General features: G+C 46.7%; 1 protein-coding gene across 4 annotated transcripts in view; it reads right to left on the bottom strand.

Moving 5' to 3' along the window:
• The window catches only part of Bap60 (Brahma-associated protein 60), a 334908-nt gene that overhangs the window by 52419 nt on the left and 267150 nt on the right, over positions 1–15339 (bottom strand). For all 4 annotated transcript variants that reach the window (XM_065439899.1, XM_065439898.1, XM_065439900.1 and 1 more), the window contains 2 exons: positions 4776–4830; positions 3864–3944 (listed from right to left, as the gene is read on the bottom strand). In XM_065439899.1, coding sequence (XP_065295971.1) covers positions 3864–3944; positions 4776–4830 — 136 coding nt within the window. The remainder of the gene's footprint in view (positions 1–3863; positions 3945–4775; positions 4831–15339) is intronic.

Here is a 15339-nt window from a genome sequence, read left to right as displayed (position 1 = left end):
CCGGAAATAAATGGGTCGCCGTCGCTACTCATTATGCTACGCGGTACGCAATCACCAGAGACCTTCCGAGAAGTTGTGCTACTGATGTTGCTGACTTTCTGCTCTATGACATCATTTTAGTGCACGGTGCGCCACGCCAGTTACTCACTGACCGTGGCCACAGCTTTCTGTCGGCAGTCGTCGAGGACATCCTCCACTCCTGCTCGACAAAGCACAAGTTCAGCACATCCTACCACCCACAGACTAACGGCCCCACGGAGCGCCTCAACTGGACCATCACCGACATGCTTTCAAAGTACGTTGCAACCAACCACCACGACTGGGATCTTCACTTACCATATGTGACGTTAGCGTATAATTCATCGCGTCACGACACCGTCGGCTATTTGCCATTCTATCTCCTATACGGCCGAGAACCCGCTTTGCCCTTGGACACTTTGCTGCCCTCGGCCACATGTTCAACCACTGAATACGCCCGCGACGCGATCGCACCTGCCGACCACGTGCGCCAGCTCGCCCGCACCCGTCTCGAGGCCTCACGGGAGCATCAGAGACGCCTCTGTGATTGCCACCATCGCGACGTGCACTTTACTCTGGGTTCCCTGGTGCTTCTCCGGTCACCCATTCGACGTGTGGGCCTTTCCGAAAAGCTGCTGTCGTGCTACACTGGCCCATACCACGTGGTGCGACAAGTGACCGATGTCACGTATGAAGTCATCCCCGCCGACCTGTCAGCGTCATCGTCGGCTGCAAGTGACATCGTTCACGTGGCGAGACTAAAGCCATACCAGAAACCTTTCAAAGCAAATGTGTAGATTAAGCACCAGGACGGCGCTTCTACTGCCAGGGGTGATGCTACGGAACAGCCGCCACAGTGAGGCTGCACTGAGGAGGAAGAAGACGACGTGGGCCCGCTTGAAATAGCGTCTCCATTTTGGCCTTCCTTTAGCTTCCTCGTAAATAAATTGTAGATAGTATTGGGCTCCAGCTACACGTAACAATACGATCTTAAAATAGCACATATGTCATCCAACAAGCTGAGAAATCAGCTAGTTCACATAAAGGATCGGCTTGAAAGCAAGAATTACCCTGGTGTCATCTACAAGGTACCATTCGCAGACTGCAGTTATAACGGCAAAACCGGCAAATTCCCGAGAAGATTAAAAGAACATCAAAGGGACGTATCCAAAAAGAAAAAAGCCTTGAACACCCTTGCCGAACACGCCGATAATCGCAGTCACCACATCGGTTGGGAAAACGCTGCTGTAACAGCTAAGGAAAAGAATCCGATGATGTGACTCTTGCTAGAATCTTTATTTATTCAAACTACGGAGAACAGTATCAACAAGACTGATAGAAATCTGCCTGCCAACTACACCTGTTCTCTATGTCATGTTTTGGCAAAAAAAATACTTGCGGATCTTGCCCGCTTTTAGTACGATCAAGGAACCCGTACGGGTCCCGAAACGCCTCCATGTTACTTTCACCCTGACTTGGTCAGGGACCGCAATTTCTTCATCAACATGTTACCTGACCAGACAAACTTTCGTCGAACTCTTGACTACAGAACAGGGATCCTTCTTGTGAAATGGTGAATGTTTTAAAAGTTCTTAAAGAAAATGATGGGACTCGATTTCATTACGGATGTTTCTAAGAATAATGAATGGTGGAACGGGCAGGTCTGGTGGTACCGATGTGGAGTGAAGTTTCAGTTTGCAGATGGTATACACATATTTTTACTGCAAAAATAAGTTATCTTATGCATGTTCCAATTCATTATCATCTTACTTATCAACTTTTGCTGTTTCAAAAATGTCTCCATGAAATTTACCTCGCATAATGAACACACCCACCAACTTTGCTTCGGTATATTGGGAAAAAAAATGCGTTCATTACCCGGGTAAATACGGCAGTTATCACGCTCCCAACTTTGCATCAATTTTTTTTAAACAATGTCTGAGCATTATCAGGGTGTCTACCAAGTTGACATTTCCAAATTCCCTGAGTTTTCCAGGTTTTCCCTGAGTGCCAATGCAAATTTCCCTGAGTGATGCAGAACTATGTTTTATGTCAAGACGGGCTGAAAACATGTCGCCTGAGGCTGTCACTCCCTGGTAGGCACATGAAAAAAAATTAAAGAAGCGACTTAATCCAATTTGAATACTAAAAAGTAGTGTTTGTGTTATTCAAGAAGAGAATAGAAGGCAGTGGTTAGTAAAATGCACAGCAAATAAAGTGTCTTCGAAAAACATTGCAATGGAGTCGGACATTCTCAAATACGAATAAAAAGGAGATGCATATAGAAGCAAATATTTTCGAATATGAGCTATTCCTATCAACTGATTGCAATCTCAGTGGTATGAGGCCCGAATTCTGTCACAATTGAGATTCTCTCTCAACACTCGTAAGTCAACCTCAACTGTTCTGAAATACTCTCAGCCCGCGCACGACGCCCGAGTGTTGTGTTTCACTGATTTAAAGAGTTTATTTTGGTTTGGATGAGGGACACCTGCATCTCGGCATCAGCCAAAACTTTATTTTTTGAGCTCAAGCTCCTTCAAAACGGCGGCAGCAAGCTTCCTTTCCCGTTTATTCCTCAATGCGTAGTTCATTTCTGTTCTTGTCCTCCTTCCGCCGCTCGTTCGCCCCAAGGACCATTTGAAGCATCTTGGTCAGTTGCACAGTCCACGACCAATTTTTCGAACTCCCTAGGGGCCGCGAAAACGTCCGAAAATTCGGCCAGTTGCAAAAAAATAAATGCGTGTCATTTACTGCCCTTAGGGACTCAAACCGCCACAGGCACGTTCGAAAACGCTCTGAAGGCCTGTCGCTACACATATTAGACACATCGGTGCTCGTAATGTGACAGGAAATACCGGGTGCACGCGTGTATAATTAAGGAATACATACTGTGTTTCGTCGCAATAGCCCCTTCCCACGCTTGTTATGCTTCACTGCAATACTTTTAGGTATGCTTCACCAAGTAACATTTCTTTCAGAGGCAAAGCTGACTTTCAGGAACCGGCATTTTCTATGTCAATCACGAGGATCACAAAGGCGGAGTCCATGCCATTGCTGGCAGCAGCTAATTCTTTCAATAAAAAACTCGGCACCCAACGACAAGAAGTTTCATAGCAAACGTCGAAGCAGCTAGGCCTAGCGTTGCCGCAGTGGTGGCAACGGCTGCCAGCGGATCTGCGTGCAAGAGTACCGGTTCGAGGTGGCGAAGTAATCAAAACGGCAGCCGTGGTTCCTTTGATTATTGCCGTTTCGGACCTGCCGTCACGGCAAAACGTCCGGAAAATCGGACGGCAAAGAGTTCTTGCATCGGAAATTTCACACGTTCTGATACGTTGACTCTGTGGGGTACGTGACGGTGCCGCGAAGTCGTCCAAATTATCAGGAATCTGGAAAGTCAGTCCTTGACTGTACACTAGCAACTCCACCAGCCGACGGCAGGGCGTCAAAGACGATTCATTACGATTCCTGTCTGTTACTCGAGCCAGCATTACTGCGACTTTCGACCCTTTCAGTAAAATTGCCGCTAATTTTTCCTGATAGAGGCCCAGATTCCCTGAGTTTTCCCTGACTTTTTCCAGACTACTAAAAATCCCTGAGAATTCCCGGTTTTCCCGGTTGGTAGACACCCTGATTATGCAAGTACATATGGTAATCATCCAAGGGAAACCAAGGAGCAGATTGGAGATTTATAAACTCTGCCCCCAATGTAAGGAGGCTGAAATGGTAATTGGCTGGAATGCACAAAGACGATACCAAGGTCGAGTGTACACTTGGCAACTTTTGCAATCTAGTGCAACCCAGTGCTAGTGCATGGCTGAAAAGTGTTTCTAGCGACATACTACCTTGTTGTCCAGGCCTTGGATCTCCTGCTGGTTGGCTGTTGACAGGATGAAGCTGTTCATTTGTGCCTTCAGTGGGTCATCCTGCGCACAGCAGCGGTCAATGTCAGTGTTGATAAACCGGCCTTAGCAAGACGGACACACTGTCAACAGCTCCACCATTACAAAAGGAGGTGTGCAGGTCATGCTTAGAGATGGGCATACCAGGACAATTTCAGGGACAGTATGGGCACCTGCACACACAGTCATCCTTAATATGAAGGCCTAGGCTCCAACTTTTTTGTTCAACAGCAAAATTCCAAAGGTGCACGCGTGTGTGTAAACACAGCAGGAATGCATTCAAAGCTGGAATGTGGCCAGGAATCGAGACCCACAACCTTCGCAACTGTGGCAAGGTGCACCTGTGACAAATGAATAGAATCATCGATTTGTGGAAAGCAACTTCGGCTATGCCAGCAGTGTGGGTGGCAGACTGTGGTTCTCACAAAAGTGAACTCTAAATGAGATCGTACCTTATGAAATCTTCACGGGATTCTCAGACAAACTGTCTCACAGTGTGTTTTACGGAAAGCAGAGTTCATTCAAAACCTATGTCTGATGGGAGATCGCCCATGGGATAGAATCCCCTAAATGCTATTGCATTACATACTCTCGGGTAATAATGCGAGGAGTTTTTGTAACGCGCACACAAACTTTGCCTTTGGGCAGGAAGTGGTACAGAAATAATCTCAGATTTCCTGACCACCCACACAACTATGTAACAGAGCACTGCAAATGCCTTTTGTTCAGGCAAATAAGGGGTTGAATTTCAATGACTTAATTATGGTAAAACACAAGGAGACAAACACTGGTTCTTACCAAATACAGACACTGCAATATAGGAAACTTAGTAGATATGTTTAAAAAAGGGCTCACCACTTCAACGTCTATGTCATAGCACGCCGTCTTCTTGGTGTCTGGGCCTTCGACACTGGCAAACCATGCGTGAGAGAAGTTTCAAGCTCAGGGCATGCAGACTTGGCAGTCTGAACTAATAATATTGAGAGAACTTCTTGCTGGGCTAGTCGGTGTCAATTCATTATACCTATTTTTAAGGCACCAAAAAACAACACATAGCACACAAGATAGGACAATGGGACAGAGAACCCTCACAACTACTTTATTTTTACAGAAGACACATTGCCCTCTCTTGTGTGCTGTGTGTTGCTTTTTGGCACCTTAAAAACAAGTATAATAAATTGACACTAACTTGCACAGCAAGAAGTTCTAGCACAGTAGGCCCTTCTATGTTTGTGCAATCTCCATGTTTCATTGATGAATAGATTTAACTTACCACCGTCAACACCTGTCGCGCAAGGAGCATCGCTTTCCGCCTCAAGAATGGATTGCTTCCCACCAAAGTAAGCGCCCTCTTTTGCCCGGTGCTATCATCTTGGGGACATGTGAAACAAATGAGCAGAATTCTCAGGTCGGAGCTATGACGCCAAATTCGCCTGCTTAACGATCTTTGCGCCACTTGCTTGGCACAATATCCTGCCTGGCTTGCTGGAAGGAACATTCATTCTGCCAAGAGATTGGCCTCCCAGATGACCGAACAGTTCTGGATGTGCATGCTGAACATTCTGCTCAATGAAACAAGAAAAAAAAAACAAGGCGAAAGTTTGGAGTGGGTTAGTGATTGTGGGGGATATTCATCTACCAGATAAGGTGACAACTGTTCTTCAGAAAGCACCCCAGTTTTGTTTCAAACCAAAGGTGTCCCTGTATGAACCGACTGCTGCCAATCGTCGAATTTCTAGGAAGGCCAATGCAGAAGAGCAAGAAATGTGCCTTCTTGAGGAAATGACTGCCTTTTGGAATGTGGTTACCCAAAGCCTACACAGCATCTGGAAATGTCAGCTGGAGGCACTGTCTCATTCTTTAGCAATACATTTGCTGACTGATAAATTGGACACCGATAAGACATGCTCAATAATTCGGACTGCTTTGTGGCATCGTAATGTGTAATGACGACTGATATTTTGGACAGCCGCCAGCTCTACGTTCTATCGTCCGGACTCTGTCCGTGGCTGTAGCATACGCCAACTCTGCCACTCTTATCTGCTCTGGCAACATCGACAAGACAAAATGCATGGCCTCAGAGATGTGAGACATCAATTAAAGGGCCTCTTCGAATTTCAGAGTTCTGGCAGCCTGCTGGCAGCCATATGGCAGCCAGCTATTTCCGGTTCTGACAGGAAGTCACGTGGGCTGGGATCCCAAGACAACCCGAACCTGCCTGAAGTTTGCAAAATAGAACGCCCGGCGAGGCCGGCTCGCGCTCGGCATACTCGGCCCATTTATGCGTTGCCAACTTGAAGATATATAGTTGCATTCGGGGATACGATCACCTTCGCGCAACTCGGCGAAGGATGTGTACTGGGCCAACCTCGCCTTGCGCAGCGCAACACATGGCCTCCGACGTGGCAGATGACAAGATGCGAAATCGTGATTGTATGCTCGAAAGCGATAGCTGGAGGATCCCTGCTCGCAGCGATCACGTCGCCCACCGGCGACATTGATGAGTTGGCGTTGTGTCATCACAAGACATAAAAAAGCAGGTTATCAGGTACATCTCATACGCGTAAAATTTCGCACCGACCTGCTTGGGCTTCGATTTCAGAAAGTTTGTTGTGGCTGATGGTGCTTCTCATTTTGACCCTAAGGAGCTGGGGACGCGGCTGGCGCATGAAAATGCATGCTGCCTCTGACCAGCAAAACGTTCCACACGAAAAACAACATTGGTTGCAATCATGAGAGCAATAAGCCAATGTATGTGTGTCTAATGTACCGAGTGCAATCAGTGCATTTTTAGATCAACGGCCTGCAGTTCGAATACATATCGGCTTGGACATAAGCACACGACGGAGAGACGGAGCGAACACGGGCTAGTTGCAAAGCCTTTGCTAACTGCAGAGAAAGGAGAGATACAGTGCAGTCCACTTATAACAATACCACATATAACAATGTATCGGTTATAACGATGGGTCGACATGAGAATGTCATTTTATGCATTAGGTCTATGGAGAAAAAAAACATTTATAACGATAGGTTATTCACCGCATATCGGATATAACGATCAAAATTTTGCAGTCTGGACGCCGTTTTCCGGGCCGAATAATCGTAACATTTACATTGTTTAGTTCCCTGAAACGAACAATGTCGAGACGAGGCGATGTTTACCTCCGTAAGTTTGTATCTGCCGCCATTACCGCGCAACGTGTCTCGCCTTGCCCGCGCACCGCTGAGTAGGCGCAGTGCGCCACAAGATGGCACTAGCTGCTTCATGCGCCTTGGCTACAGTCACTCCGAAAGGAGAGAAAGAAAAAAAAAAAGCGACAAGCAAAGCGGCGCGGTGCCGCCTGTCCCGCCCGTCCCGCGTCTCTCTCGCGATAGCAGGCTGACGCCACCGAAGCAGCGTGCAACCAACGGTTCAACTCAGTTCGAAGATGGCGCCGACAAAGCGCAAAGCTGTGTCGCTTGACACGAAGATGGATATTTTGCAGGACTCTCGATGCGGCTTCAAGGTGAGCGCCCTCGTGAAGAAGTATGAGCTCGTCCAGTTAACGATATCAACCATCTTGAAAACCGAGAGCACCGCGATTGTGAAGGCAGGAGCTATCAGTGGCCATGCCGATCAGCGGAAAAGGGTTAGATACCCTTTGTACGCCGATGTTGAAGAGGCGCTTTACCAATGGTTCATCACCAATTGCTTCAAGAAGGCGGGCTTTGTGCGCAAGGACGAACTTCCCCAACCTGCTGAGACCGACTCGGTGGAAGTCGCTGACATAACCAAGCTCTTGGAGCTCGTTCCTACTGGTGACACAGGTGGTGTGTCGAAGGAGGAGTTTTTGACTGCAGACAGTGCTGCCTAGTTTTGCGCTGAGGTCACCGATGAGGTGATCGCCGAAGATGTGCTGTCTCGACAGACGGCAAAGTTGTGCGACGGTGGCGACGGCATCAGCGACAGTGACGAGATCAACAGTGGCTCCTTGACCCCGACCACGATGTCCACGCAAAGTGCACTGTCGTCGATCGACTCCTTAATTGATTTTATGTATGCTAAAGGATTGCCGCCTATGTTCGCGCAGCAGCTGGAATCCATGCACACTGCGGTTGTGAAGCTGAAGCTGCTGCAAAAGCAAGTGCAGATGTCGGACTATTTCGGCGTGCCTAACCCTTGACACAGTCATTGGTGCTAGAAATAAAGATTGTTTTTCACGGCCTACTGTCTACATCATCTATTCTTTAGAGCAAGTAGCGAATTCGAGTTCGGAGCTGCAAAGGTATGTGCGCGTTTAAAAAAAAAAATTTGTTTTCTTTGATAACTGCAGTCCAGATATCGATCATCGGTTATAATGATCATATTTTTCGTCTTTCTCGATATCGTTATAAGTGGAGTGCACTGTATACATACGCTAGATATGTGAAAAGGAAGGCCACCAGAGAAAGACGAATCCAAAATCTGCCGCAATATGTGAATGAGCGTCCACAACTTGCGTGAACACGATGCAGATAACATGCATGCATGAAAGCGTGGCGCGCTGTTAACCGCCGCGAAGGAGCAATCAGGGGACACACACATGAAAGCTTTAAACGGTTCACCACTGCTCGTATCAGACCGCTTCGCAATGCGTAACGGAGCGTTAGCCCCTAAAAAGATAACGCTAGAAGTAAAGAAATCCGAAGATGACCGTAGACAGTTGGCTGAGCGAGGTAAATTTAAGTCCTCAAGCGCCCGCATTGCAATCCGTGAAGTCCCCGCAAAGATGGTGGCGAGCGCCCATCGCCTCTTTTAGTCGTCTGCTAGCCAGAGAACTTCCAGAGAGCAGCCAGACCAAAACTGTCCTGGCAGATTCTGGCAGCCGCGGGTAGCCAGAATCGTCCAGCCCGAGCAAAACGAACGCCCAGCGAAAGTGCGTCGCGCGGTGGGCGGAGCAATCCGAGAATAACGAAGACGCGCTGGCTGGCTCTGGCAGCCCGCGGGTAGCCAGAAGTGGAAAATCGAAGAAGCCCACAGCCTTAAAGATTGCACACTAGAATGGTAATCCCTGATGCCTTGCCTTGGTCACAGCACTACGCCTCAGAGATTTAACTGCACATGCCGACCTTGCAGAATTTGCCTGAATCTCAATAGGTTGCATCAACATTGCAATCATCACATCCTATTCCGGCGATAGAGTTTCATACACTATACTAGAGGGAACTCTGGCGATGCAGTCATTGACCCACCATGGGAATGATGGAAAGTACATGGATTTGCCCGATCTTTGTGCTTGTGGATTCAAACGTTCTCGTGGCTTTGCATATTACGCTTTATATGCCTTCATTGTCATAAATTTCAAAGCAATCTATAGTCTTCTAAGTGCAGAAGACGTTGCAAACAAGCACAATCACTACCCATTGCAAAGATTAAGCTTTTTGAGGTGGCCAAATCGAAACGCACCATGCGTCTCAAGGCAGTGGTATGCCCACTATAAATTCATAAGGGCGTTTCACATCACTTCTAGATGCATGCGTCCCTAGCTTAATGGCTTCAATATCAGGCTTCTGTGCTGGAGATCCTGTGTTCGAATCCTGCTGTCAGATAATTTTAATAATGCTTACTTAAAGGAAGCTGAAAGGTTTTCCAGAAAAAATGAGTGAACATCTGTACATAATGGTTTTCAACCCTCCGAATTCGAATATCGTATCGAAATTGAGCGAAAGAAAGCGCAAATATATTTTATTTCGACGAAAAATGCAGCAGCGGACACGCCCAACTCGCACATCTCGTTTGCGCCTGTGATTGGTCGGTGCGCCTCATGACGTCAACTCTGCTGCTGCCGACCGCTGCAGCTATACATGAAGCACAGTGCCAGGTAGTTTGGTGCTGTTTTTCTGTGACGGTAATAGAAAATTTAGAGAGACTGCGTTTTTCTGAGGAGTTCGGCATTACTCCTTACATGTACGAGCCGATTGCGAAGAGCCGGCCTCTCGAAGAAGCAAACGATGCTGGTGCGAGCAGTGCTTTCGACGCGAACGAAGGCAATGTCTTGGGATCTCCTCGTGTTGGAAATGCTCTTTCGTGAGTATGTTTTTTGCTAAGTGATCTAGTGGTCTCGCCGATCTTTCGCCGATCTAGTGAGCTAGTTTCCGGTCAAACAACTGTAGCGTTGTGTTCCTGCATGCCTCCTCGTGGAACGTAAGCGCAGATGCGGTCGTCGGCATTTGTGCGCTGTCCAAAGCTGTCGGCAATCTACAAAGACGGTTTAAACGCGTGAAAAGCTTCCCAGTTCATGCAGTACGTGTAGTGACCTTCATCTGTTGCCTACCACTCTCGTTGACTACCACTCACATTGATTACCACTCACGTTGACTACCACGCACGTTGACTACCACTCTACATACACGCAGACGCACCAACAAAGGAATGCAGGGTCGATCGAAGCAGATTACGATGGCACGCATGCAGAAACAAGCGCGGTCAGGCACGGTCGCGGACGCTGCGAAGGAACAAAGCAGAGTTGAGGTCACAACACCGCGGTTTCCGGTCTCCGCTCCGCTCGCTCACTCAAAGGGGGGCGGAGCTACAGCGCAATTTCAACCGACGATTACGTCGCTCCTAATTGAAAAAAAAAAACCCAAAATTTTGCCTACATGGTTTATAAGGTTCCCGCATCCGTATATGAGCGTCTTATTGAATTCGACAGACTCTTCAGCTTCCCTTCAATTATTTGTTATGCAGTACATTGTTGGGAGGTGCAGCGGTGGTGTAGAGGTAGAGCATCTGCCTCACGTGCAAGAGGACCGCGGTTTCAATCCCGGTGCCGTGCAATTTTCCACTGGACTAAAAAAAAAAATCCGCGTGTTGATAAAATTGCACAAAAAGGCCTGGAGGGCGCCCTGATCCCGATGACCAGAACCGGTAACGCACTCCCTCACAAGAGCAGGACTGGCCACCCTGGTGCAGTACTTGGCCACAACCTTCTATATGAGTACAACAATTAAACCCCGGCCCTCCGTCCCCAGAAGCTGCAAAGAAACTGACCACGGCGGCGGTCAGACCTGCAACGCAGCAGAGGGTGCTAAGAATTCCTGGTTCTGGACAGGCCACCATTGTAATCTGAACCTGGCAACATTTAACGCTAGAACGTTATCTAATTAGACGAGTCTAGCAGTGCTATTGAAGGAATTAGAGGGCAGTAAATGGGATATAATTGGGCTCACTGAAGTTAGGAGGACGAAAGAAGCATATACAGTGCTAAAAAGTGGGCACGTCCTGTGCTACCGGGGCTTAGCGGAGAGACAAGAACTAGGAGTCGGATTCCTGATTAATAAGGATATAGCTGGTAACATACAGCAATTCTATAGCATTAGCGAGAGGGTGGCAGGTCTTGTAGTGAAACTTAATAAGAGGTACAAATTGAAGGTCGTCCAGGTCTACCCCCCTACATCCAGTCATGATGACCAGGAAGTCGAAAGCTTCTATGAAGACGTGGCATCCGCGTTGGGTAGAGTGAAAACAAAATACACTATACTGATGGGCGACTTCAATGCCAAGGTAGGCAAGAAGCAGGCTGGAGACGAGGCAGTGGGGGAATATGGCATAGGCACTAGGAATAGCAGGGGAGAGTTATTAGTAGAGTTTGCAGAACAGAATAATATGCGGATAATGAATACCTTCTTCCACAAACGGGATAGCCAAAGTGGACGTGGAGGAGCCCGAATGGCGAGACTAGAAATAAGACTGACTTTCGACTCTGCGTTAACCCTGGCATCATACAAGATCCAGCACAACTTCCTTGTTTTTCAATACAGTTGATAAAGTAGACGTTGGTATTTAATAAAGGAAAAATTAGACATCCACCCAATCGTAGCAATCACTACAAAGGAAACCCATACGGGTTCCTCAAAAGGAAAGCCTCGCAGCTTAAGAAAAATTCGTCCTGGTCCGGGACTCCAACCCGTGACCACCGCCTTTTTGGGGCAGCCGCTCTACCATCTGAGCTAACCAGGCGGCTAGCAGATGGCAGGGTGAAGTCGAATTTATCGACAACTCAAAGCAAAGGCAAGAGTTTGACGTAATAGTTCTGTGGAAAGGCGCAAGGTGGAGAGAAGTAATTAATAAAGGGAAAATGAGACATCCACCCAATCGTAGCAATTGCTACAAAGACGGTGGTATGTCGAATTCCTTCGCGATGCCAGCTTTCAGGTGGCCGCCTTTTTCGACTTCTTTTAACAGCAGAACTTTCTTCTCCAATGTCGGGCATTTTCACCTGGAGACTGACGGAGCCATTTATGACTGTAGACCACAATAGCACATGCGAGGCATGCCTAGCGGAGCACTCCGAATGACACCCCATCACAGGGCCTTCAGCACGCACCCAAACGCCGTCGTTTACAATCACTGGGAACATTAGATGAGCAAAGGGAAGCCTGAAAGACTGGGAAAAAATTAGCGACAATCTGAGTGTATCAACGCAAGAACACATTTGGAATGTTGTGAAGCTTTTAAATTCAGAAGCATAGGCACGATGCCAGATAATGAGTTAATGCCATAGTCAAGGTGACATGATGGGCGATCCATGCAGGCGCTATCCTGAACTTTAGGAAAAATGCTCGGAAAATACCAATCGAAATGCATGCTTTGTTCGTCTGTAATGAGGGCGCTGCCATGCATTATTCGATCAATGCCTTCTTTTTTTTTTTTTTTTCCGACACAAGTGTGACCAAAGCTTTTCAGCAGCTGTTTTAATAGAGTTCAGGAGGGTATGCTGAAAGTAGTTTCGTTTATTGCTGCTGACAGACTGGTTCAGGAATGACGGATTTGATTGGATAACGCTGTGAGAGACCCCTCGCCATCTTGAATGCTTGAGTTTCCTTGTCTGGGCGTAAGATATCACGTATTATCCAAGGTTCTTTTTTTCGCTGCTTTTTTGTTTTATACAGTACAAAATTGTCGATGCAGTACAGATGTAATTGTTTAAACCTAAGCAGTCCGTCCAAAGGTATTCTAAAGCATTTTCCATCATTTTCACGTAGAAAATTCTTAATAAGAACAGTTTCTACAAGAGCACTACTACAAACTTCTAAAGGACATAAACACTTTTCTGTGTAGCAGTCAGAATGTTCACCTGATGCAGAAGTGTCAACACAGCAGTTTACAAAAATAAGATCAAGTATTGAGAATGAGCTACTTTGAACACGTGTAGGTTGCTTGACCATTTGCTGCAGGTTTTTGCACAACTTTATGTCAAGTACACACTGAAAATGTGTGCCATTATCATGAGAGGCAAAATGATTGCACCAATCTACATCTGGTTGATTAAAGTCACCAACAGGTAAGATTTTTTTCTTGAGCAAAATTCAACATATGCTCATTTTGAAGTTGAGCTTATCTATGAAATCACTCACAATTTGTCAGTATAAATGGTCACAATCGATCTGGACTTCTGATTGCATCTTGTGTTCCACAAGGAAATGCTCTGGGACCCTTGCTTTTTTAGTATACATTAATGATATTGCTAACATGGTCCCTGACTGTCCAAATAAGGCAGTTTGCTGATGATTGTGTCATACTTAAAGAAATAACTAATATAGATGATAAGTTGCTCTTGAATTCGTTCCTCAGCAATATTAATCAATGGTGTAAACAATGCTATATGAAGCTTAACACTGACGAAACCGCGTACGTCAATATCACCAGAAAGAAAACATTATTTTGTGTATTCATATATGCAGTCATGTCACCCAATAGCAGAATATTATTACCTCGATATAGAAGCAGCACACTAAATAAGCACACACAAAAAGGACATAGAGATTTATTCGCACTGCTTTAATACCATGGCTCACCACCATAAGCATCTATTAAGTACCTTGGTGACACGATAGCTAAGAGACTCAGTTGCAATAAACATGCCTCTAACACATGTGCATCAGCATTCTGAAAGCTACGCTTCCTCAGGTATAAACTCCGGCAACTCCCAGCTGGCCTCATTAGACCTACTCTCGAGCACGGGCGTGTCCATTGGCACACTAAAAAAAATATTGATGCTCTGGAAATGAGTCAACGTACCATCCACTTCATCTTTTCCAAAAACCGTACAACCAATTCCCCAACTTCTCCTATGCAGCAACACAACATCCTGAAACTTCAGTTACCTGTCGTAAGATTCTAAGATTAAAGTTTCTTTTTTTGCCTCAAGAATGAACACCTCACCTTCAACCTCGGTCCGTGCATAAAATCTCCAACATCGCAACTAACTGGACATTGTCGTGCCGAATCCCTATTTAGAGCACAAGCTAACACATTTAGTCTTTCCTTTTTCCTTCGCACAAGTGCAGGCTGAAACGCATTGCCACTATTATGCTGCATAGCAGTGATTCATTTCACCATAACATCATAATATGCAGTGTCGGTGCTATGCTTATAACATCTGTTGTCACGATTGAACGGAACTCAGGCTTGACATTGTATCTCTTTTGTGTGTGCGTGCGTGTGTGCGTGCGTGCGTGTGCGCGCGCGCGCGCACTGCTGAGTTACACTGGTGCTTGGGGTAAAAATTATCTGATGCCCCATCCCACTTTTCTCTGTAATGCACAGACTGGTGCAGCTAAGCATGGCCTCCAGGAATGCGACAGTGTGATCGCTGTTGTGCAGGCACGCCTAGCTGTGCACAAGCTGCACCAGATGGAGAAAGAGCAAGCGTGAGCCTGCATGTGGTGGTGCGAAACACCGGCCATGCATCCGCTGCTCGCTCTCACTGCAACGGATGGACACGGCCAAGGAAGGGAGCATGAATGAGCACGACGTGAGGAAACCCATATGGTTTTCTCAGGAACTACCATTAAGTTACATATATAAATGTGTCCACTAAATGTGGCCCAGAAGAAAATAACCCAGGGCTTCCTGTGAACAGCGCTCTGTTGATAGGCTTTTGTTAATTAGTCGAGTTATTTTTTTCATTGTGAATGAGCAACTAATATTTAAATTTAATGAGCTTACATTTACTATCTTACTTATTCAATAAGGAACCAATACAAAGGTTGTAGAATACATCGAGAAATGACCAATAACGGTATATATACCGTAAAATTCCAAGCAAGGGATTCCACCCGTGCAAGTGCCCCCTCCCAATTTCACTGCTAATTTCAAGTTTCCGCACCGTTCCCGGAAAGTGCACCCCCCCCCCCTCTGCTCTGCACCCTCCTCACGCACCACACCCAGGCAACAATGGCCTATCTCATCCAGTTCACGAAAAGAAGTTCGCGTGACTTTTTAAAATCTTTTGTTCTTTAAAGGCACGTCCCCGTTAGTGACACGGCAACTCACTGCATGCAGTTTGCAGTTCGTGGACCACGGGCCGACAGCAGCCTTGCTGGCAAAAGGCCAGATCTGCATGTCACACAGTACAGAGGATCTTCCTGTGCCACAGCGATGTGGGCACTTGGCGCC

This window comes from Dermacentor albipictus, chromosome 1 (assembly GCF_038994185.2).
Source record: "Dermacentor albipictus isolate Rhodes 1998 colony chromosome 1, USDA_Dalb.pri_finalv2, whole genome shotgun sequence".
NCBI lineage: Eukaryota > Metazoa > Arthropoda > Arachnida > Ixodida > Ixodidae > Dermacentor > Dermacentor albipictus.
Note: the sequence above shows the minus strand (reverse complement) of the source record. Positions and strands in the feature narration are given on the sequence as shown.